This window comes from Festucalex cinctus, chromosome 8 (genome assembly GCF_051991245.1).
Source record: "Festucalex cinctus isolate MCC-2025b chromosome 8, RoL_Fcin_1.0, whole genome shotgun sequence".
In the NCBI taxonomy this organism is placed as follows: domain Eukaryota; kingdom Metazoa; phylum Chordata; class Actinopteri; order Syngnathiformes; family Syngnathidae; genus Festucalex; species Festucalex cinctus.
This window is the reverse complement of record NC_135418.1, coordinates 30588406-30609642: the sequence shown is the minus strand read 5'-3', so window position 1 is coordinate 30609642 and position 21237 is coordinate 30588406. Positions and strand designations below refer to the sequence as shown.

Sequence of the window (21237 nt, the reverse complement as noted above, 5' to 3'; positions counted from 1 at the left end):
TGGTACATTTGTACAAACTGCTTAGAATTGAAAACTACATCTTATTTAAGGTTATTTTTTTTTAGCTTTTTTAAAAATAATTTGTTATGTCATGTCCACCATGTTTATTGCGAACATTATTTTCTTATCCATTTCATAATGAATTCTACCTCCCTCCGACAGGTGGCGGTAGAGCGTCCGCCCCACGATTGCTCAACCTCCGGTCAGGTCTCATTTCAGCAGACGAAGCAGCGTCGAGTTTCCATTGACGCTGAAGCGAAACTACTCGGACTCTCCAGCCGGACTGCGGCGCCTTCACTTCGGCTACAGCACATTTGACAGTCGTGAGCGCTCGAATCGGACTTTCGCCGGTGACCCACCTCCCGAAGTCCGGGATGTCTTTCCTGGCGAAGCCGACCCCCGGCCGGCAACTCCTGGACGACACCGTCCCGCTGACGGCGGCGATCGAAGCCAGCCAGAACATCCAGTCCCACACGGTGAGTGTCACCTTTTTACCGCTGCGAGAGTCAACCGAGTCGCCGTGTCTTGGGCAACACTATTAGGCGGGGGGGGACGAAACCGTTTGTCCGCATGTCATCGCTTCCATTATCGGACACGTTCGTTGGTATGACTACCGCGAAAAGTGACGTTGGTCGGCGCGATATTCCTGGTTCCGTTATTGGACACTTTTGTTACCTGTCCACATTATCGGACACGCGCGACGTCCAAAACAAGTGGCGTTATTCTAATTGGACCACTGAATATTTGTTGAAACTGTATTTGAGTTTTGTTTTTTTGGGGGCTGCGGTCGAATTACTGCCACTGTGATGAAGCAATTTCCTGGAAGCTTCTGTGCAATTGGAAAGTAATGAGTTGTTGCTGACAGCTGTGACTCAAGCCCCCCCCCTTTTTTTTTTTTTTTTTTTATTATTGCTGCAATGTCTCGGCCTTTCCTCGATTATTTTTATTGCATTGTCCGATAATGGACGCCGACGTCGGCTGCCTGTTGTTGACAAGGTTCTGGCTGGGATCAGCTGAGGTTTGACAGTTAGCTTAGCATGCTAACGCCAAACGCCAAATGCCAACCAAAGTTCCCACTGGTGGCCCAGGTTTGTTTGTTTGTTTGTTTGTTTGTTTGTTTTTCTCATCCGAATGTACAACGGGTGTCTTTCACGAACATTTTTACCATCTCAAATACGTGATGAAAGCAAACGTTGTTGCTACGCTGGTGACGTATTCCGAGGTTGTTTTTTGAAACAGCGGAAGGCCACTTCATTAGGTACACCAGCTTATGACAGGAGCGCTGCCTGGAATCAATAGTTAGGCATATCAAAAATAAAAACAAAAAAAATCCCCAGCATTTACTTGTATCAACTTCCACAAAAATATTTGTGTGTTGACGTCGTCCCTAGTTAAAAAAATTAAAAACAACACATTTGACAAAAGTTTGCAAGTTTAATGCTAACTGACAGTGCAAATATCATAGAGGGGCTAACAAAGCAAGCGTCACTGTTGCAGTAGTTATACCTCAAATGTTTTGTCTGTCTCATGTCATTGTTTTGTGCGTGCATAGGAGTATATCATCCGAGTCCAGAGGGGCGTGTCCTCGGAAAACAGCTGGCAGGTATAAGAATGCGACCATCAACTGAAAACTACCAAAACACGAAACAATCACAACCCTTCTTCAACTTCCACTAAGTGTATGTGAATGTGTTTTAGGTCATCCGGCGTTACAGTGATTTTGACGTCCTCAACAGCAGCCTCATGGTGAGTTTTTTCCCGCTTTTGATTCACACGCTGGTTTTTGTGTCGTATGCTGGTCATAACATTAGGACATGAATCAGATGCAAGAGCAACATAAAAACATGTCAAGGCAGCAGTAAATGTGATGAGTCTGGGAACTGAACGGGCCATTCTGACGAGGTCACGTCTTTGACCTTTTGCAGTCATCCCATAACAGGATGCTGGCAGTTTTTTTGCTGAGGTTTTTCCCGCTCACTTCCTGTTTTACTGCGGCAATGCCATCCAAAAAACCTGCCTATTTATTTGAATTGTGTGCTTGCGCAGGTGTGCGGCGTCAGCCTTCCTCTCCCGCCCAAGAAGCTGATCGGCAACATGGAGCGCGAGTTCATCGCCGAGAGGCAGCGCGGCCTGCAGGCCTACCTGGACGCCGTTACCCAGCATCCTTTGCTGTGCGCCGCCCTGCCCGTCAAGAAGTTCCTGGACCCCAACAACTACGCTGCCAACTACACGGGTGGGTTCCTTGGCAATTTCACCTTTTCCTTTCGTTTTCTGCACAGGAAGTAGACAGCAAGTAACTCCACTTAGTGCTTCTCAATTATTTTCTGTCATGACGACTATAAATAGTATCATTTGTCTATAAAATTGTTATATATTAATTAATATAGTGGCTACACTATTTGAGAAGCAGTGACTTAGCTTAAGGCTAACGCACGATGCAAAACGACACCTAACGAAACTAGCAACCAAAGTTGGCGTACTTGTAAACGTTTAAGAAATGTTTGTTTAAACCTGCGCATGTACACAGACAATAACAACACACACTTATCATTTAGTCTGATATCTTCATTTATTACGTTATTTAAAAAAAAATATATAAAAAAAAAAAAAAAAAAAAAGTGTGTGTGGGGGGGTCACCAAATCCAATAAATAAGAAACTTCAGTTGCCCAGATTCAACCAAAATAAAAAAATAAATAAAAATAAAAAATACAAGCAAAACAAACGAAAAAAAACAAACATGCTGGCAAGTTTTTCCAACCCATCAAAAAAAAAAAAACTACAAGAATCCAACATGGTTTGCATGTGTTTGTCTTTCAGAGATGGCCCTGCAGCAGGTTTCCATGTTCTTCCGCTCGGACCCCAAATGGGTGGTGGGGGAGCCCCTCCGAGACGTCGGTACGGCGCTTCCGCATCGCAAAGTGCTCGTCAGACTCGTTAGCTGCGCTCCGATAACGCCATCGCAAACGATTATTTCATTTGATTTGTTTTGCAGGCTGGAGGATCAGGAAGAAATATTTTCTGGTCAAAAACAAAGAACAAGCCAAGGAGGCGTACCTGCTCAGCTGGGTGAGTGTCACACCGTCATGTTCATTTTTTTGAAAGAAGATTTTTCACATTTCAAAAGCGTTTTCACGTGTCATTTTCATTACGCTGTTTGACTGGATTTGGAGCCATTTTTTGCAAGCCCGCAGAATGTTGTCTTTGTTGCTATAACAACATGGAAGCTACCAAAAGAAAGATTCGAGTCTCTTCTTTCATCAGGAATTAAGACAAGTATTTTTCGATCAGCAATTAGCATTAGATTATTAGCATTATTCCCAAAGCTCTTATACTCTGCTGCCACCTGCTGGCCATTTTTGTAATGCTGCCCTTTTTATTTTTATTTATCACCTGTTGTGTGCAGTTGAAAGCATAAAAAAAACACACAAAATAAACACCCATCAATAGGTTTTTGGGACGACGCACATTTCAAATGGAAGCAATTTATCCGTTTTTGGGAGCAAATGAGTTAATTGCAGTGTGGAACCCGAGAAACGATCGTCGGCCTGCATCATGTAAACGAGCAGAAGTTTGCGTCAGAATGCGTCCAAATGGAATGAACCCGATTGCAGGTGGACTTGGGCCCTGACAACTTCCTGTCTGACAAAGACCTGCAGTCCTCCTTGAAGATCCTCACCGGCCTCTCCGTACGTGCGCCGCATATTCTGGGATGTCAACGGGATTGTCGGTTGCAACGTCTGGTCTGGTCTGTGCAGAGTCCGTACGTGTGGCCGCTGCTGTTCTCCAGCACCGGCCCGTCGGCGGCGCTTGCCATCCGACCGTTGGGCGAGGCCGGATCCTTGCGAGACCACATCTGTAAGGTGAGCGCTTTGGCCAGCGTCGCTTTTCCGTCACGCTGAAAGTCTTCTTGTTGACTGATGAACACGAGCAAAACAAAAAACAATTTCCTTCATCCAAACTCCTTTTTAGGAATGATTATGACATGATTTTATCAATGACTAAAGGATGCAGCCATATTGGTTTTTTTGTTAAAACAAGGGTATGAAAACTTGAAAAAAATATTGAACAGATATCCAATTTGTGATCAATTGTCAATCAACTATTGAAGTCACGCAATTAATTCTGATGTAGAAATTTGAATCGCCCGACAGCCTCATGAAATGATGATATCGATCGTCGAATGATGTTTTTGTCTTTTTGCATTTGGGCGGTTGGTGTCACTTGTCAATGATTGAATTGTATTGATTGATTGATTGATTTTGGCGTCAGACGAAGCCCCGCGAGAAGTACCTGAAGAAGTACGGCAACCCCAAGAAGACGGAGCCTCTGCAACTGTCGCACATCAAAGTGTTCGGCCGGCAGATACTGGAGGTGAGCGCACGCACGCACGCACGCACGCACGCACGCACGCGCATGCTAAACCTGGACACGCCCCTTTCGCTGTTGTTTTGTTTGCGTTGCGTTCAGGGCCTGCGAGCGCTCCACGACAGCGGGTTGTTCTTCGGCCACCTGCACGCGTCCAACGTGATGCTGGAGGAGGGCGTGTGCCGCCTGACGGACGTGGAGAACGGCATGCTGGGAGTTCCCTCGCACCTGCGGCCGCTCGTCACGCGCTTCCGCAAGATTCACGTCTGCTTGCGTCTCATGACTTCCTTGTTGATTTACTAGTAGACGAGTATTTTGATGAACATTTGATGTGCTGACAAAAATGAACAACAAATCGATTCTAATCAAATTGCGACTAAAATCCAGCTGAGTAAAGAAAACTGCCGGCGAAAAGGAGCAAGTTGAAAACTGTTTTGCGTTTGATTGCGCAGACGATGGAAAGCGTGGACGTCTTCTGCTTCGGCCATTTGCTTTACGAGATGACGTACGGGCGCCCGCCCGACCGCGTCCCCGTGGACGATTTTCCCCGCCTTCCTTCCGCCGCCGTGGGTGAGTGCGACGTCGCCGACGCGCTCTCGCGTGTGTGCTGCCGTCGTGACGTGCGTGCGTGCGTGCGTGCAGTGTCGGTGCTGCGGTCCGTCTTGTCCACGGAGGCCCTCAAGTCGGGCATGCCGAGCGTCTCGCAGCTCGTTCGCACGCCGTAAGTTTCTCGTTTCCTTTCAATTCATCCGACGGCTTTCAGTTTTCATATTTGTGCTCTTTTCCAGGCTGCAGCATGCTTGGGATGGTTTTTTTTTTTTGGTTTGGTTTTGTCGTCACTACGTAATGTTGTTTTCCTGTTTGATTGGATGTTGCAGACTCTTCAGTGACGTTCCGCTGCAGCACTCGGACAAAGTGCAGATTAAGGTCAAAGATGTTTTTTATGCACATACGTAATAGTCCACATTATGTTTCTGTGGGTTGTTAAAAAGAATTCCAAGTCTTGAAACGGATTGAAATACATTTGATGTATTTGAGAAAAAAAAAACAAAAAGCCTGCTGACTTGTTTTCATTTCCAACCGAGTTTCTTCATATTCCAAATAGCAATTTGATGAATTTGAAAAGGAAAAAAAAAAAAAAAAGTACTGTTCTGTCACCAATGTCCAACATGAAACACTAATGCTTTCTAGTGGCAGAAAATTAGAATTTATTAAATAGAAGAATTATATATGTTTCATATTTTTTTAAGGTCAATAAAATTTGAAATAAATGTGTTGAAATTTCCAGTTGAAACACGTCATTATGAATTCTGACCAATTGATATAATTATTTTTTTTTTGTAAATGTCAAATATAATTTTTTTAAACTCAATTAAATAACTCCATAAAATGAATGAATAAGTAGTAAAACCATTTTTATAAAAAAAAAATTTCTGGTTACTGTAGCTAAACATTCGTATTTTTAAATTATGTTTCATTAATTATAGAAGAGGAATCAAATGAATTGATTGAAATGTTGAATTGTCATTGAAAATATGAGTTGATGACCTTAGCATAATTCTATATAATTATTGATATTCTTTGAACTCCAAATAACTTTATAAAATGACTAACAATCAACTCAAAGAGAGTTTTGTCCGCTTTTTATGTTGATGAGCAACAAAATATTTGATCGTCCATTTATTTGCAAGTGATTATTAGAATGTGTGATTATTGTTAATCAACTTTTTCAAATTGGATTTGCTGATGCCTGCAGTCCGTCCGTCCATCCGTCGGTCGGTCGCTTTGCTGACGTGCGTGTCGGACGTCCTCGCAGGTGCCGAGCAGGCTGAAGGAAGCCTTGAAGGCGGCCAAGGAGCGTGCCGAGAAACGTCTGCAGGAGGAGCAGAAAGTGGTGAGTCCATCTGGAAACGGAAGCCAAAAAAAAAACCCTCTCGCTGCCGCATTTGAAGGTTTCGCTCTCGCGCAGCTGCCGTGATTGATGCCGTCTTTGGCTTTTGCTTTTGCTTTTGCTTTTGCGTCACAGCTGCACCAGCACAAGCGACTGACTCGGGCGCGTTCCCATCACGGCTCGGAAGAGGAGCGCAAGAAGAGGACGATTCTGGCCCGGAAGGTAACGATCGCCATCGCCACCGCAAACGCCACAAGCGCCGCTTACGCCGGCTCCCGTTGCAGAAGTGCCGGCAGTCCGCCTGGGAACAGAAGCAACAACGACACGTCGCCGTCACGCAGCACAACAACTCCGGTGGGTCCACTCGGCAAAAGAGCTTTTGTATTTCTGGAATTCCAAAGATTCTTTTATTGAAGAAAAATAAAATAAATGTATTGAAATGGTCAATTGTCAGTTAAAATATTCGCTCAGCCCAATAAATAATAAAAAATATGTCAAATGTAATAAATAAATAGGCAACAAGCCCTTTTTTATTACAAAGTCATTCTAGCGACTCTTGCTAAATATTTTTCAAAGTAAATGTTGATATTTTTACAGTTTGTGTGTCAAAATGGGAGAAAAAAAAAAAGTCAGTAAAAATCAGTACGACTATTTTGAATTAGAAAAGAATCCAAAATGGAAAAACTCATCATTTGAATATGAATTTCTGAAATTGTCCAAGAAACAAAGTGAACCAAAGTGTGCAATTTGTGACTGACTGAATGAAGTTGTTGTTGTTTTTGTGGATGTGTTCAGGCTCGGGCGCCAGTTCTCCTCCCACGTGTCCGTCGTCCCCCACGCCGCCGCCGCCGCCCGACACAGGTGGCTTCGTCCGCCGCCGCCGTCCGACTTCTTGTCTGTCGTCTTCTTCTTTTCTTTTCTTTTTCCTCCTCGTCTGTCGCACGTTCGATGCCTGCTGATTATTTCCGTCGTCTTCTTGACGAGTGTGCAAACGATGATCACGTCACGTTCAATGTCGTCGTCCGGTGAACCGCTAACCGGATGATCCATTTCTGCGTGCCGGCAACAAACGTACAAAAACGTAAAAGTCGTCCAAAGAAGTGGACACATTAGCTTATGTTGCTAATGTCATGACGGATGATGTCGTCGTACTCTGTTGAATGTTTCACGTTTTGTCATGTGTTCATCTGGAAGTCATGAACAGCCCAAACAATTTTCAACTCATTTTGACTGGATTTTGCAAAATTCTCCCCCTCAAAAAAGACGCAAAACGGAATCTCGCAAACGATCCAGTAATGTCGTCATGAAATGGAAAGAATGCGACTCAACATGATGTACGCCGTTTCGGCATCATCCAAGATGGCCGTCCAGATTTCAGTTCCAAAAAAACGCGGCGTTTCCTGTCTTGGTCCCGAATGCTGATTGGTCGTTTAATTGTGGTCTTTCTCTTCCTCTGCCGAACGTCGCCACCGTAGAGCGTTCGCCGGTCTGAACGCCGCCTTGGGGTAAAGTCAAAGTCAAGTTTCTTTTTCTTTTTTTTCTTCCCCCACCTTGATGATGATGATGATGATGATGGTGGTGGGCGTCACTGGTGGGCTTTCAAAAAAAAAAAAAAAAGCTGTCGTACTTGCAAGCTTCCCAGCACAAATAAAGCTGAAGGAGAATCACAAGAACTCACTGGCTGTGTTTGGACCGGGGTTGTTATTATTATTATTATTATTATTATTATTATTATTCTTGTTATTGTTGGAGTCCCAGCGCAGCCAATGAGAACTCGCCGCCATCTGGCTCGATGAGCGTGCGAGTGCAGCTTGCTGAGAAGCCGGCGTCGTACGCGCAACTTTTTTGGGTTGAAAACAATCTGCAATGAAGGAACAAAAATCCCACGAGCGCGATGGAAATGAGGAAATCTTGTCATTGGAGATTGGGACCGCCGCTGTCTGTCTGTCTGTCTGTCTGTCTGTCATGGCATGATGTGTATTTTTTGAAATGTCGCGTTGCGGCCGCATCACCTCACGCACTCGATTGAACAATCCACAAAAGATGGACGTGCTCCTTTTTGCTTGTTGAACAAATGTCGCCGTGCGCTTTGAAAACGCTTCATCCCGTTCAGATTCCTTCGTGCACGACTCAATCGCAACGCTTCAATTCCAGAAAAATGGCTGCCTCCAAGTTTTGTCGCGATCGTTTCAACATGCGGATCAATGTTTTCTGCAGACTCTTTTCTATCTTTTGGAGCTAAAAGATAGCGAGCGATGAAACCAGAAATTTCCATACGCCACATTAAAAAAAAAAAAGGCTTTTTTTGACTGGCAAGAAATCAGACTACACTTGAGCTGTTTGGTTCATTCGGGCTTCCAAAATGATTTCTATTATTGCCAACGACAGCGAATCAGCCTGATAACGATCCTCACCTGTGTTGCAATTGGGAGACATGGAAAACAGGCTGGCAATTGACAAATACTGGTCAGGATCATTCAATCAGGTGCCTGCTGATGAGCTTCAACATCAATCAGCTGTGTTGAAAGTGGGAAAGCTCTAAAACATGCGCGACTCGCGACTGAACTTTGACACCACTGACCTCCAATCTGCGATCAATCTTCATCTATTACTTTGAATGTAAACACACGTGGACTTCCTCCACAAATTGACTCACTTCACAACCTTCATCTGACAATTGGTATCCATTTGAAACATAGAAAATAAAGAAATAAAATAACCAATGTGAGTCAATGGACATGTTTTAGTTTTCAAATTGTAAGAAAAAGTTGAGGAATTTCCAAGCGCAGTCGCACGCCTTGAAAAGTCAACTCAAAACTTCTGATTTCATGTCAAGCAGCAAGAAAAGCAAGTTTTTCTTTTCGTTTTTGTCGTGATTGTCAACTTTGACACGGCGCTTGAAGCCACACCCCTTTTCATTCCATTTTTCTGCCATCGCCTCCTGCAGGAAGTCAACTTTTTGGTTTGTTTTTTTGTGATCACATTTGTGCTATTTTCTGATCTACCTCGTGCAGGTGGTCCTGCTCCTCCTCCTCCTCCTCCTCCTCCTCCTCCTCCCGTGCTGGACTCCTCCTCGTCCTCCTCCTCGTCGTCGTCGTCGTCCTGCTCGTCGTCCACGGCCGCCTTCCTTCCCGGAGGTCGCGCCGCCTTGCTGAGCTCCATTCAGACCTTCAGCAAAGGCGACCTGAAGAAGGCTCAAAGCAGCCGGACGTCTTCTGACTGACGTGCAAAACAAAACGATCCAAATGGTGACTTGACATCCCTACTTTTTTCTTTCTTTTTTCTTTTTTTTTTTTACACACGCCGAATGCTGGAAATGTGAATGTTGACTTTTTGTGCGGTGAAGATGACGTCCAGCTGCTTTTTCTTCCGGATTGTTCGTTCGTGAGCCAAACACGGGTTGTTCTTGGCGCCTTCCTGATTCCCGAACTGGAACTGGGACTGGAACTGGAACTGGAACTGGAACTGGAACTGGAACTGGAACTGGAACTGGAACTGGAACTGGAACTGGGACATCATCTTCCCTCTGACCCAGACGTGCAATCCACAGGAAACCTTCCCAAAATACGAAAAGAAGTTTCTGGGAGAAAAACAAACAAACAAACATTAAAAATCTTCTGTCATTTCGAGGGGGAAAACGGCCGAAAAGTGCACACGCGCTGATTTGGTTGTCATCAAAAGAACTTTTTCAAAAGTAAATTTAAGGAAAGAATTCAAATTGTACTTTTTTTTTTTTTTCTTTTATGATACACATCTTCATTGAAAGGACCGTTTGTCTTTATTTACATTTTATTTCTTTCTACAGTATAAAAGTATCCAGTTGAAAATGAACAACAAAAAACGTTTTGTGTTTTGGCTCTTTTTTTTTGGGGGGGGGGGTTTATGGTTGGCAAAAATATTTTGGATTCCCCCCAAAATGGCGACACATGCTTCGAATTGGCAATGATATAGTTGCGTGAGTTTTTTTTTTTTTTGTGTCGTTAAATGAAATGAAAAGTGTGTATCTTCTTTTGAACTGCAAAACAAGCAAAACAAAAATATTTTGGCTCAAAGAGTGAAAAGTCGCAGATATTTGCGTACTGTAATTTTATATTTGTTGAAGCCATTCAAAAGCAGCTAAAAACATTTTGGGGTAAACCGCCTCAATTATGCGCTCGCTCGTTATGTGTCAATTGCAAGACTTGTAATGATTTTTTTTTTTTTTTTTTATTATGATGCTTCTCCTCATGTTCAAATGTTTGCACCATCAGAGCTTCTATTATTCTTGTATTGTGCCATATATGTATGATATGATCCTTGTGCCTATAGATCAACGTCTGACTGTGTATAAGATCCCAAAAATGGATTTTTGTGGGAAACGTCAGAGATTGTTTGAATGTTTGTGGCTTGTTTTTCATGCATTCCACTTGCGTTGTGGCCGAATGTTCCTCTGCAGCACTTTACCCTTTAAAAGCAAATTCTGTGGCGTCAATATAAATAATAAAGTCCCAGATAGTGTTTGATGCTTTCATCTTCGGTCTCTTTTTGGGGTTTTTTTGTCATCCCCTTATTTTGAAGGCTGTAGTAAAAAAAACAAAAAAAAAACGAATTCTTGCTCGGTGAGGCTGTCGCGGAAGCGGAATTCCCTGCTGCCGCCACCTGGCGGTCGAGAGTGGAACGAAATCGAAATGTAGATGCAGATTGTCTAAAACAGTATTTTTAATAAACTTATTGAATACATTGTAATAAATCATTGTTGGGAACCAAATACTAAAGTAATGCAACAAATATTGCAGGACTCATGTATGTGTGGTACAATTATTATTATTACATCACATTCTAAATAAATGTGATATTTTATTTAGTATGGAAGCATAACATCAATATAGCTGCCCGTAATTCGACATTTGGTTGCCCACTAGCGATACATTTTGACTCCAATATCAGATGCTTCGAGATGAGGTGGTTTGTTCAAGTGGATGTAATATTGTGGCTCGTACGCATGCGCTCTAATGTTGCGGCGTTGTCGTGCCCTTGGATCCTCTGAATAACACCCCGCCCCCTTCAATATTTACACCCACTCTGATTGGCTCCCTGTGACCACACTTACTGGTCGCCGCAGCAAAACCGCAGCTTGGATTGGTTGAAATCTCCTCCGCCCCCCTCTGGCCCCGCCCTCTCACCGGCAATAGGAGGAGAGGTTCAAGATGGCGCTGTCCGTGAAGTCCGTTCTCCGCTCCGGGAGGGTACGAAATGTGGAAAACACGTCAAATGTTGTCATTTTTTGCTCATTTTGTTTACGAGTAGATGTGGTCTGTGTGACTTCCCACAGAATTTCGTGTCGGTGCTGCGGCGACGGGCCTTTCACAGGAGCGCCCCGGCCGCGGTTCAGGTCAGTGTTGGAAGCTAGCAGGCTAACGTCACCGCGGCTAAGCTAACATCTACTTTTCAATTGATGGCACACTTGCGTGACTTTTTTTTTAAATGTACAGTATTTCTTTCTTTATTGATTGTACATCGTCTCCACTGGAGTGCATTTGAGGGCGCCTTGTGCTGATCATCTTTCTGTAAATTGCTTCCCAACCTTTTACATTACAAATCAGAACATGTCAAAAAAAATAAATAAATGATCTGATGGCAATTTCACTACACGGTCCTTTCAAAAAGCTACTTCTCATTTATTTCCTTTGCTTTTAAATCATGTATTTATTCATTTTGATAAACTACTTTTGTTTATGGTTGTTCTTGGTTGATACTTTTTGGCGATGTGCTTTTTTCTTTTGTAAGTTGTAGGAAATGTGCTAGAGAAATCAAATGTGTTTGTCTTGTAAGGAGATAGAAAAGATGAGTTCTTAACATTTGCCAACCCTTTCAAAGAAATGGACCACAATGGGAAAAAAAAGAAAGTTTGAGCGGCTTTTATTTTGAAATTCTGTGGCGTGGTCAGGTGACAGTGCGAGACGCCTTGAACCAGGCCATGGATGAGGAGTTGGAGCGGGACGAGCGCGTCTTCCTGCTGGGAGAGGAAGTTGCGCAATATGACGGCGCCTACAAGGTGTGCCCACATTTCTCAGCATTTTTTTTATTTTTAATGTGGTTCTTGTATTTATGTTCCCACCAGCCCAGCATGTTTTGTTGTTGTTGTAATATGTCATTTGCATCCCAATATTTGCTGTCATCTGTCCAGTTTGAGCTGGCGGACTTTTTCAACTGAATGGCGGTTGATGTGTTGTTTGCAGGTGAGTCGCGGCCTGTGGAAGAAATACGGCGACAGGCGTGTCATTGACACGCCCATTTCTGAGGTGAGCTCTCACGTCAAAGCAATGAATTCAGCAGAATGAAATGAGAGATTTGATTTGAGAGCTTTTGCGCAACATTCCAGATGGGCTTCACCGGCATCGCGGTGGGAGCCGCCATGGTGAGCGTTCGTTTCCTCTTCATCAAACATTCCGGCCGAAGACAAAGTCCATCTATATTCATTTTTTTTTTTTGCTTTTTTGGTGCCGTTTTCCTCCCCAGGCTGGCCTGAGGCCCATCTGCGAGTTCATGACCTTCAACTTCTCCATGCAAGCCATCGACCAGGTCATCAACTCGGCGGCCAAGACGTACTACATGTCGGCGGGGCTGCAGGCGGTGCCCATCGTCTTCCGGGGGCCCAACGGGGCCTCGGCCGGCGTGGCCGCGCAGCACTCGCAGTGCTTCGCCGCCTGGTGCGTTGCGTTGCCTTGCGACGTCCTCGCCACCTTGTTTGCTTGGTTTTTGTGTTTGACCTCGGACCGTTTGCGGCGGTCAGGTACGCTCACTGTCCGGGTCTGAAGGTGTTGAGTCCGTGGAATTCGGAGGACGCCAAAGGCCTCCTCAAGTCGGCCATCAGGGACGACAACCCAGGCGAGTGTCAAAAAACCCCAAAATCCAACAAGCAAAATGTGGTTCTGACGGTGCAAGTGGTTCGTCAGTGGTGTTCCTGGAGAACGAGCTGATGTACGGCGTCGCCTTCGACATGTCGGACGAGGCGCAGTCCAAAGACTTCACCGTGCCCATCGGCAAGGCCAAGCTGGAGAGGCAAGGTGGGCGTCGGCCCGTGATCATGCGCTCGCTTGATGTTTCTTTGTTTTTTTACATTGTTGATATTTTTCACTTTATGGATTGCATTTTTTCTCATTTCTTTGTAATTTTGTTGTATAAACGCATTTGGGGACGTGCTCTTGCGGTCGTTCAGGTTGCGACGTGACGCTGGTGTCGCACTCTCGCTACGTCGGCCATTGCCTCGACGCCGCCGCCGTCCTCGCCAAGGAGGGAATCGAGTGTGAGGTAGAAAAAAGTCAAATGTGTCCTGCTGATGTTTGTTTTGTTTTTCAAATTGTCGCTTTTGTTTTGTTTTTGCCGCCGATGCAGGTGATCAACCTGCGAACCATCCGGCCAATGGACGTGGAGAGCATCGAGGCCAGCGTGATGAAGACCAACCACTTGGTGACGGTGGAAGGCGGCTGGCCGCAATTCGGCGTCGGAGCCGAGATCTGCGCCAAGATCATGGAGGGTACCGCCTTGACTAGCTTGCAAAACAACAAACAAATAAATACAATTATTTCGTGATTGAATTTTTTAGTTTCAGTATTTTCATTAGTGTTAGTTAACTAAAGTAACCTTGGACCCAACCAAACTTTTCTTATCATCATTCAAGACATTGCTACTTCCTGTTTCCTTTGTACTTCCTGTACGACAAGTGGTGAGTGTTTTTTTCTCTGTTCAGGAGCGGCGTTCAACTACCTGGACGCTCCGGCCACCCGCGTGACGGGCGTGGACATCCCCATGCCGTACGCCAAGATCCTGGAGGACAACAGCGTGCCGCAGATCAAAGACATCATCTTCTCCATCAAGAAGACCCTCAACGTGTGACAGGCCGGGAAACGCGTTTTTAAACTATGACAAGGAAACACAAATAGATTGTAAATACAGTCCAATGTTCGGCTCCGGTCGTCACCTCGTACTTTCCTCCGCTTCAAAATGAAACGAAACGAGCCACCGTTGAATCGGTTCTCATCAACTTTATCAGCATATTGATTAGGTCAATATTGGCAGCATTTGGGACGGAATTGTGACTATTTTCTGCTTCTGTGTGGATGTTTGTTTGACTGTTACCACAAATAAAGAAAAGAAAAAATCCATCCGTTATTTGTGTTTCCAAGTTGGACATTTTTTTTTTTGTTTGCTTTTTTTTTTACATGCATAACAATTAGCAAAGACATTACTGACATCAGTTTTTCATAAATAATAATAATGATAATAAAAAAAGAAGTGTTTAAGTGTAAAAAGTGTTTATTAAAAAAAAAAGACCATGTATAGTACAGCGTTTATTTAAAAAAAAAAAAAGACCATGTATAGTACAGCGTTTATTTAAAAAAAAAAATGTATAGTACAGTGTTTATTTAAAAACAAAAAAAAAACGTATAGTACAGCATTTATTAAAAAAAAAAAAAAAATGTGTTTATTTAAAAAAAAACAAAAAACAAAAAAACGAGCAGGTATATAGTACAGCAATTTTTTTTAATGACGTTTTTTTTAAAGGCGTTTTTTTGTTTTAAGGACCACATATAGTAAAGCAGTAAAAAAAAAATGACCATGTATCATAACATAATGGATATAGTAAGAAAAATGACCATGTATATTTGCTACACCACTGTGTATCGTTTGTGTATCGTTTGTGTATCGTTTGTGTTTTTCAAAAGCAAACTTTTAAAGATTTGATTTTAAAAAACATTATGACCCAAAATTGTGTATTAGTGTATAAATATCAGCAAATTATTGAAGCACTAATCTGTCATCTGCAAAGCATCTCAAATTAAAAAACAAAACAAAAACATGTTTAGTGTTGAAATGTTTTTTTTTTTTATTATTATTTACAAGGTTACATTTTGAGCTTGTGTGTCCTGAAATCAAACATAGCCAAGATTTTTTTTTTTTTTTTTTTATTCTTCCTTTTTTTGGATCTTATCAAGAAGGTCAAAACCTCTTTGGACTCGTTTGCTTGAATGTGTCACTTCACTCATCATCCTCATCCTCGTGGTCGTGTTTTTTCAAAATGTTTTATTTGATTTGTCAGGGGGCCGACAGGTCAGCCCGGCCCACCTCCGAGTGGCCCTTGAGCAGGCCCAGACGCACCACCACCACCTTCCTCTTCCTCTCCTCCAGCTCTTCGTCCTCCTCTTCCTCACGCTCCCGCTTCCTCTTCTTCTTCTTCCTCCTCCGTCTCTTCAACTCCTCTCGAACCCGCTCCTGTTCTTCCTCTTCCTCCTCCTCCTCCTCTTCTTCCTCGTCTTCTTCTTCTTCCTCCTCCTCCTCCTCCTCATCATCATCATCCTCGACATCATCTTCCTGCATGTCAATCATGTGATCTTGACTCTCTCCTCCGTTCTGGTCAGAGAAAAAAAAAAAATACTAAATGGTCATCATCATCATCATCATCATCATCATCATCATAAAAGAGCTTCAGAGCTTCTTCTGCAGCTTTGCTTGTGTCATTAATTTGACTTGTCACCATCAATTATTTTATTCTTTACATAAAACATATACATATATATATTTATATATTTTATCAGTATTTTCTGACACCTAGTTAATCTTTTAAAGTGATTTTAACCTTGTGATGGTTTCTTGATTAGTTGAAATAAATAAATGTTTTTTGACATTTAAATACAATTTGCCTTTTTTTTCATTTTTGCTTTTTATTAAGTGTGTGATTGTTTGAATTTCATTTATTTTCTATAAATCTTTTGTAAATATGTTTGCATCAATCATATGTTTACTTTCTTTTTTTTAACCCTAAAGCAGGATTTTTATATTGTTTTTTTGGTTTGTAATGGACTATTTGTAAATCTTTGGGTTTTTTCCCCCCATTTTTTTGTCCCTAAATCCTTCATCCTTAATTTGATTGACTAAAAGACAATATTTCCAAATGCAGTCAAAGAGCGAAGGGGGTTGCGCTCGAGTGAAAATGGCCGCCGGGAGCGACTGGACTGACCGACTTGCTGTTGCTGTTGTTGTTGCTGTTGCTGTTGTGGGCGGCGCCGCGGCGCAGGCGGTGCAGGCGCAGGCGCACCGTGTCCTTGTTCTGGCACAGGCCCAAACTGTTGAGGGTGTCCAGGGCGGGTCCGGAGCAGCCCTGCAGCCGCAGTTTGGCCCCCAGCGCCGCCTGCAGGAAATTGTTGGTCCAGATGTTGCGGGTGAAAAGCGGCACCGCCAGCGTCAGCACGCTGCGACGCAGCACCTGAAGCTCCGCCTCCGACGCCGACAGCTGGCTGCGCGTGCGCAAGCACAAACAAATTGTTAGCTGGCGCTTGGGACATTTGGAAGTTCAACTTTGATTTGAAAATCTTTTTTAAAGGAAGCAGATTTAGGCAACATTGTATAGCCTTGCTTTTTTTTTTTTTTTTTTTGCATAAGGCCGATTTATATAACCAAGACAAAAAATAACCAACTTTTATGTTTCTTTCCAGGTTAAAGAGTTTTTAAACATTTTCATAAAAAGCACAATTGCCCATTTTTAACAGAAAGCATCCTTTTTTAAAAAAATAAAGCAGAATTTGTACATTTTATGTGGTTTGATTGTAAAACTTTTTTTTTTCTCCATAAAGTAGAATTTCAATTTGATTTATATTTTTTCCCCCACATAAGCAGAATTATGTTCCATTCAATTTTGTTTTGCACTTTTTTTAAACATAAATCCGAATTATGTGACTCTCTTTTTAAATATTTATTTCTCTTAAAGAATGACAAACATTTTGTCATTATGTATTTACATATATCAATCCGATTTGAGTTTATTCATTTTTCCTAAAGAATGCCCTAAAAATTGTCATGTATTTACATATTTATATCAATCAGAATGATTTGATCCTTAACGAACGGCGTGGAGGTCCGCTTTAACGAGGAGCTTTTGCGCCTTTCCTTTTTCCGTTCCTTACTGTCGGCTCTTGACGAGCGCGCCGACGGTGGGGAAGAGTGCGCGCAGGCAGGTGGTGACGAGCGGCGCGCGCTCCTGCGCCCAGGCCAGGCATCGCGCCCACGGGAAGAAGGAGAGCAGCTTCTTGCTGGACACCTTCTGGTGGAAGGGGCTGTCGGCGTGCCGCGACAGCGTCTTCATCTCCTCGCGCAGCTCCCGGCTCAGGAAGTCCAGCATGGGCTTGCGGGCGCCCTTGGCCGACCACAGCGTGCGGAAGGCCGAGCGGTAGCACGACTTGCTCACCAGCAGCGCCGCGCGGCTCTTCTTGCCCATGCGCCGGCCCGCCTTCCTGCGGCGCCCGCTCGCTTGCTGACACCCGCAAAAAAACAAAACAAAAACAAACAAGCCGTCAATGGCCACCGCCGTTATTTGGGTCAACTCAAACTAACGGAAAAAAAACAAAGTTCAAAAATGAAAATAATTATGAAAAAAAACAAAAAACGAAACTAACTCAAACTACATTTGATCTTATCTTATAATTACTGCAAAAATGTGTTTTAGTCTTTGGTAATTAACTCATTGACTGGCAGCCATTTTGAGTCAAGCAATCCAGTTCACTGTTTGAGGCCCACACAATCTTGTCTTCTATTGCTAACAAAACATGGAAGATTCCAGTCTCGTCTTTCACCAGGAAAAAAAGAAAAAAAGAAAGTATATTTCTACCTGTTTACATTTTGCAACAATTAGCATTAGAATATAGCTAAGTGTCATCATTTTTCAAAATCTATTTAAATTTTTATACAATATTCTGACCTTTATTTTGTATCGCCAGCCTCCCCACAATATCGTGATAATATCGTATGGCGATGTTTGGATATGGTTTCGTCCCTAGTTTGAAAGTGTGTCATACAGAAGTGACATCATCGAGCAGCAGCCAATAGAAAAGCAGCAAAAGATGACAACGCTCCCGTATATATATATATTAGTGAAACTAACTAAAACAAAGTATTTATTAAATAACTAAAACGAATAAAAACTAACAGAAGCACGCTGAAAACTAACTAAATTTAAAAAACAAAACAAAAAATGTCAAAACTACAATATAACCCCGATGGCAACTCAAGAGGACAAAAAGCAAGCTCAACGTGAGGTTAAAGCGCCCGCCCACGACCTCACCTGTTTGGCCTCGGCAGGTTTGAGCCACACGACCCTTTTGCCGTTGTTCTTGCGACAGCATTTGGTCCGGATGACCTGCGCGCACGTTTCGCACACAAACGACTTTTTGCCGACGGCGCCGGCGTCGGGGAAGACCCACTGGGCGGCCTCCGGGGTGGTGAAGGTGAACACGGCCCGCCGGTTGAAGCCTCGGCCCTGACGCTCAAACGGACCTGTTGGGAGAGGTGAGGGGGCGTAACCCACTCCGAGGACACCTGAACCAAATCTCTGACGACAAAGTAACTGGCGGACTTTGTTCTCTGACTTTCGGACATATTTTAACCTTCAGGATGATAGTCAAAATAACTTTAAAAACATACTCGGTCATTCATATATATATATATCGATTATGCGATATTGACCCATGCAATATGCTTATCGCAATGACATCCAATAAGTTTCATATGGAATTTGATGCTTTTATCTAGATTTGACCGCTAACTAAAATGTGCCATCCAATAGTTGAACATTCTCAAAAGGTAATTACAATTAATTATCTCAAATATATTGCGCTTGCTTATTTTGCTGGATGAAAACATGTAATTCTTCCATGAGATAATTAAAATGTCATTTCTTTTGGTAAATGTTCATTATCGCTTTATTCACTAACTATATCGCGTGATTTCCCTTCCACATAGCATACAAATGAGATGCTAAACAAACGCTGATTGGAAACTGTTCTCCTGTAATCCAACTGCTACAAGACTTTACAAATTAAGACTATAAAAAAAAAAAAGAGCACATTTCCCATGACACACCCTTGCAGCAACAGCACGTCTTGTCCTCCTGGGACTTGGCCCGCCGACGGCCAGGACGTACGGCCGGTTTGGGGATCTCGTCCTCGTCATCATCACCATCCCTGGCGCACGGTGGAAGTTGGCCGGCGGTGGAGACGTCGGCGAAGTCAGTGTCGGCATAATCGTGCTCGTTGGACTCGGACGGAGGAGCGGAAGCGGAAGCGGAAGCGGAAGCGGCGTCGTCGTCTTCGTTGGCCGCCGCCGCGGTGCTCTTGGCTTCCTCGCTCGTCATCGCGAACCGACTTGGAAACTTGTCAGAGAGCTTGCAAGAAAAGTAGCTCGGCGGCCATCACTTGGCTCACGTTAGCCGCGAGCTAACACGTCTAGCTCGCCGCAGTGAAGCCCAAGCAGCGGCCTCACAAACGCCCCCAACTGACGCCCTCCCCTCCAACTCTATAAGCGCGTTCGGAATGTAATAAAAGTAATAATTTGCAAAAGAGAGCGTCTTCCGAGTGGCAAGTAGCAGCAGCACAGTTTGAAAAACAGTGCAACTGTGAGAAACCGGAAGCGGCCACAGACCAACAATTTCACTTGCGCCTTTTCATGCGCCTCAAACTGGTTTTACCGCCCCGACGTGGAGGGAGTTGGTACTGCAACTTGCAGTTTATTTGACACTTTATGAGCAATTAATCGATGAAGCAGTTTTCGTTTTGAATGCGGTTGACTTTTCGGACTCTTATTATTTGTAGTTTTTATGGCTTTTTTCTGTTGTGTGAATCAGTTTCCCTTTCATCTTAAAAAAAAAAAATCTGAAAATTTGTCTATACACCATTTTTTTCTTACCCCCTTTCTTCTCCCCTTAAATATTTTCCTTTAAATAAATAATTCTTTAAAAAAAAAAAAAAAAAAAAAAAAACGGTTGACAGGACAATTGCCGAAAGTTCGTGATGCTTTTAATTTGCTGATTCGAGTCCAAGGTCACACAAACTCATCTTATATTTTTGAAGTTGTAGCCGGAAGTGGGTCTCGGCACTGACAGCCGCATAAGGATTTTTGTTTGTTTGTTATTTGAGGGGATTTTTGCTTGTTAAGCGACTGAAGAAGTCGCAACTGGAACAAGTGCATTGGTAATGTTTGTCAACATTTTCCGACGCTTTTTCCAGTGCTAACTTGCTAACATAGCAGAGAAACACATCTGCCGCCTCGCCTCTTTTGTCGGGTAGGGTTTGAATTTCCGAATGTGCATTTCCACGCAGCACATTCGATACAAACACGTTTTATTTACGCATGACGGAGGAATGAAGTGTTAAACAGCATCAAAGTAAGGTTTTCGCAAGGGATAGGCTTTCTCGCAAGAACTGGTCTTTCAAATTAGGGTTTGAATGGTTATGATTTCAAAGACAGGTTGTGTTCTCAAATTAGTGTTTTAAAGAAGTGAAGATTTCAAGGCAAGTTTAGGGTTTCCAAGTCAGCTTTCAAGGCAACAGTTGAGTTTCAAGTCGGGGTTCGACTTTTAATGTAATGGATAAAACTGAATGCAGACATCCCAAACACGTAAAAATATGTTTTTTTTAAATGGGCATAAGTGTTTTTCACATAGCAGCGACGACATATAAAAGTGCTGACTGATAGAAACACCAACATGTACTACGAAAGGGAAATGGAAGAACGAAAAAACTCAAAACAAGAAAATGGCGGTCTCCATGGCAACCGCCTGACAAGCAACACTGATCCCCAACTAAGTTTTGAAACCCCGACCTTGTCCTGAAATCCTACTTTAAAACGTTAACTCTGACTTGAAACCCAAACACTTCTTTTTAAATCCTACTCAAAACCTTATTTTGTAACCCTAATCCTGTCTAAAAACCCTACTTTCAAAGCCTAACCCTAAATCCTGACTTTGCAACCCCAACCCTGTCTTGAATCCCTACTTTGAAAGCATAACCCTGAGCCTATTTTTGCGGACAATGTTGCTCACTTCAGGTTATTCCACGTATCATTTGGAAATGTGTTCCCTTGTGTGTTTTTTTTCTTTTTTCAGGGCTTCAGCATTCACAACACGCGCGTTCACCACATGAGCGAGCGGGCCAACGAAAACACGCTGGAGCAC

General features: G+C 43.2%; 3 protein-coding genes across 5 annotated transcripts; 2 read left to right on the top strand and 1 right to left on the bottom strand.

Annotated features, from left to right (window-relative positions):
- Positions 1-25: 25 nt before the first annotated feature.
- pxk (PX domain containing serine/threonine kinase) lies at positions 26-10767 on the top strand. 3 transcript variants are annotated; one of them, XM_077530849.1, is made up of 19 exons: positions 26-476; positions 1553-1603; positions 1699-1746; positions 2047-2233; positions 2819-2896; positions 2994-3067; positions 3613-3687; positions 3757-3861; positions 4271-4372; positions 4469-4630; positions 4819-4936; positions 5009-5087; positions 5245-5293; positions 6183-6260; positions 6393-6479; positions 6542-6611; positions 7053-7118; positions 7733-7762; positions 9272-9389. In XM_077530849.1, the coding sequence occupies exons 1-18, from the start codon at positions 375-377 to the stop codon at positions 7747-7749; spliced, it is 1548 nt and encodes a 515-aa protein (XP_077386975.1). In that variant the 5' UTR covers positions 26-374; the 3' UTR covers positions 7750-7762; positions 9272-9389. The 3 variants fall into 3 exon arrangements, with proteins under 3 accessions (XP_077386975.1, XP_077386973.1, XP_077386974.1); XM_077530847.1 differs by lacking the exon at positions 7733-7762 and having other exon boundaries at positions 9272-10767; XM_077530848.1 differs by lacking the exons at positions 26-476; positions 7733-7762 and adding an exon at positions 870-1088 and having other exon boundaries at positions 9272-10767.
- A 612-nt stretch (positions 10768-11379) lies between these two features.
- On the top strand, positions 11380-14408 carry pdhb (pyruvate dehydrogenase E1 subunit beta). The gene is made up of 11 exons (XM_077529465.1): positions 11380-11482; positions 11569-11628; positions 12184-12291; positions 12476-12538; positions 12619-12654; positions 12756-12946; positions 13030-13124; positions 13193-13303; positions 13456-13547; positions 13632-13773; positions 13987-14408. The coding sequence occupies exons 1-11, from the start codon at positions 11444-11446 to the stop codon at positions 14130-14132; spliced, it is 1083 nt and encodes a 360-aa protein (XP_077385591.1). The 5' UTR covers positions 11380-11443; the 3' UTR covers positions 14133-14408.
- A 690-nt stretch (positions 14409-15098) lies between these two features.
- On the bottom strand, positions 15099-19913 carry LOC144023713 (uncharacterized). The gene is made up of 5 exons (XM_077529464.1): positions 19149-19913; positions 18352-18563; positions 17198-17544; positions 16255-16531; positions 15099-15647 (listed from the first exon to the last, which is right to left on the bottom strand). Exons 1-5 carry the CDS (start codon positions 19417-19419, stop codon positions 15333-15335), a joined length of 1422 nt encoding a protein of 473 aa, XP_077385590.1. The 5' UTR covers positions 19420-19913; the 3' UTR covers positions 15099-15332.
- Positions 19914-21237: the final 1324 nt, after the last annotated feature.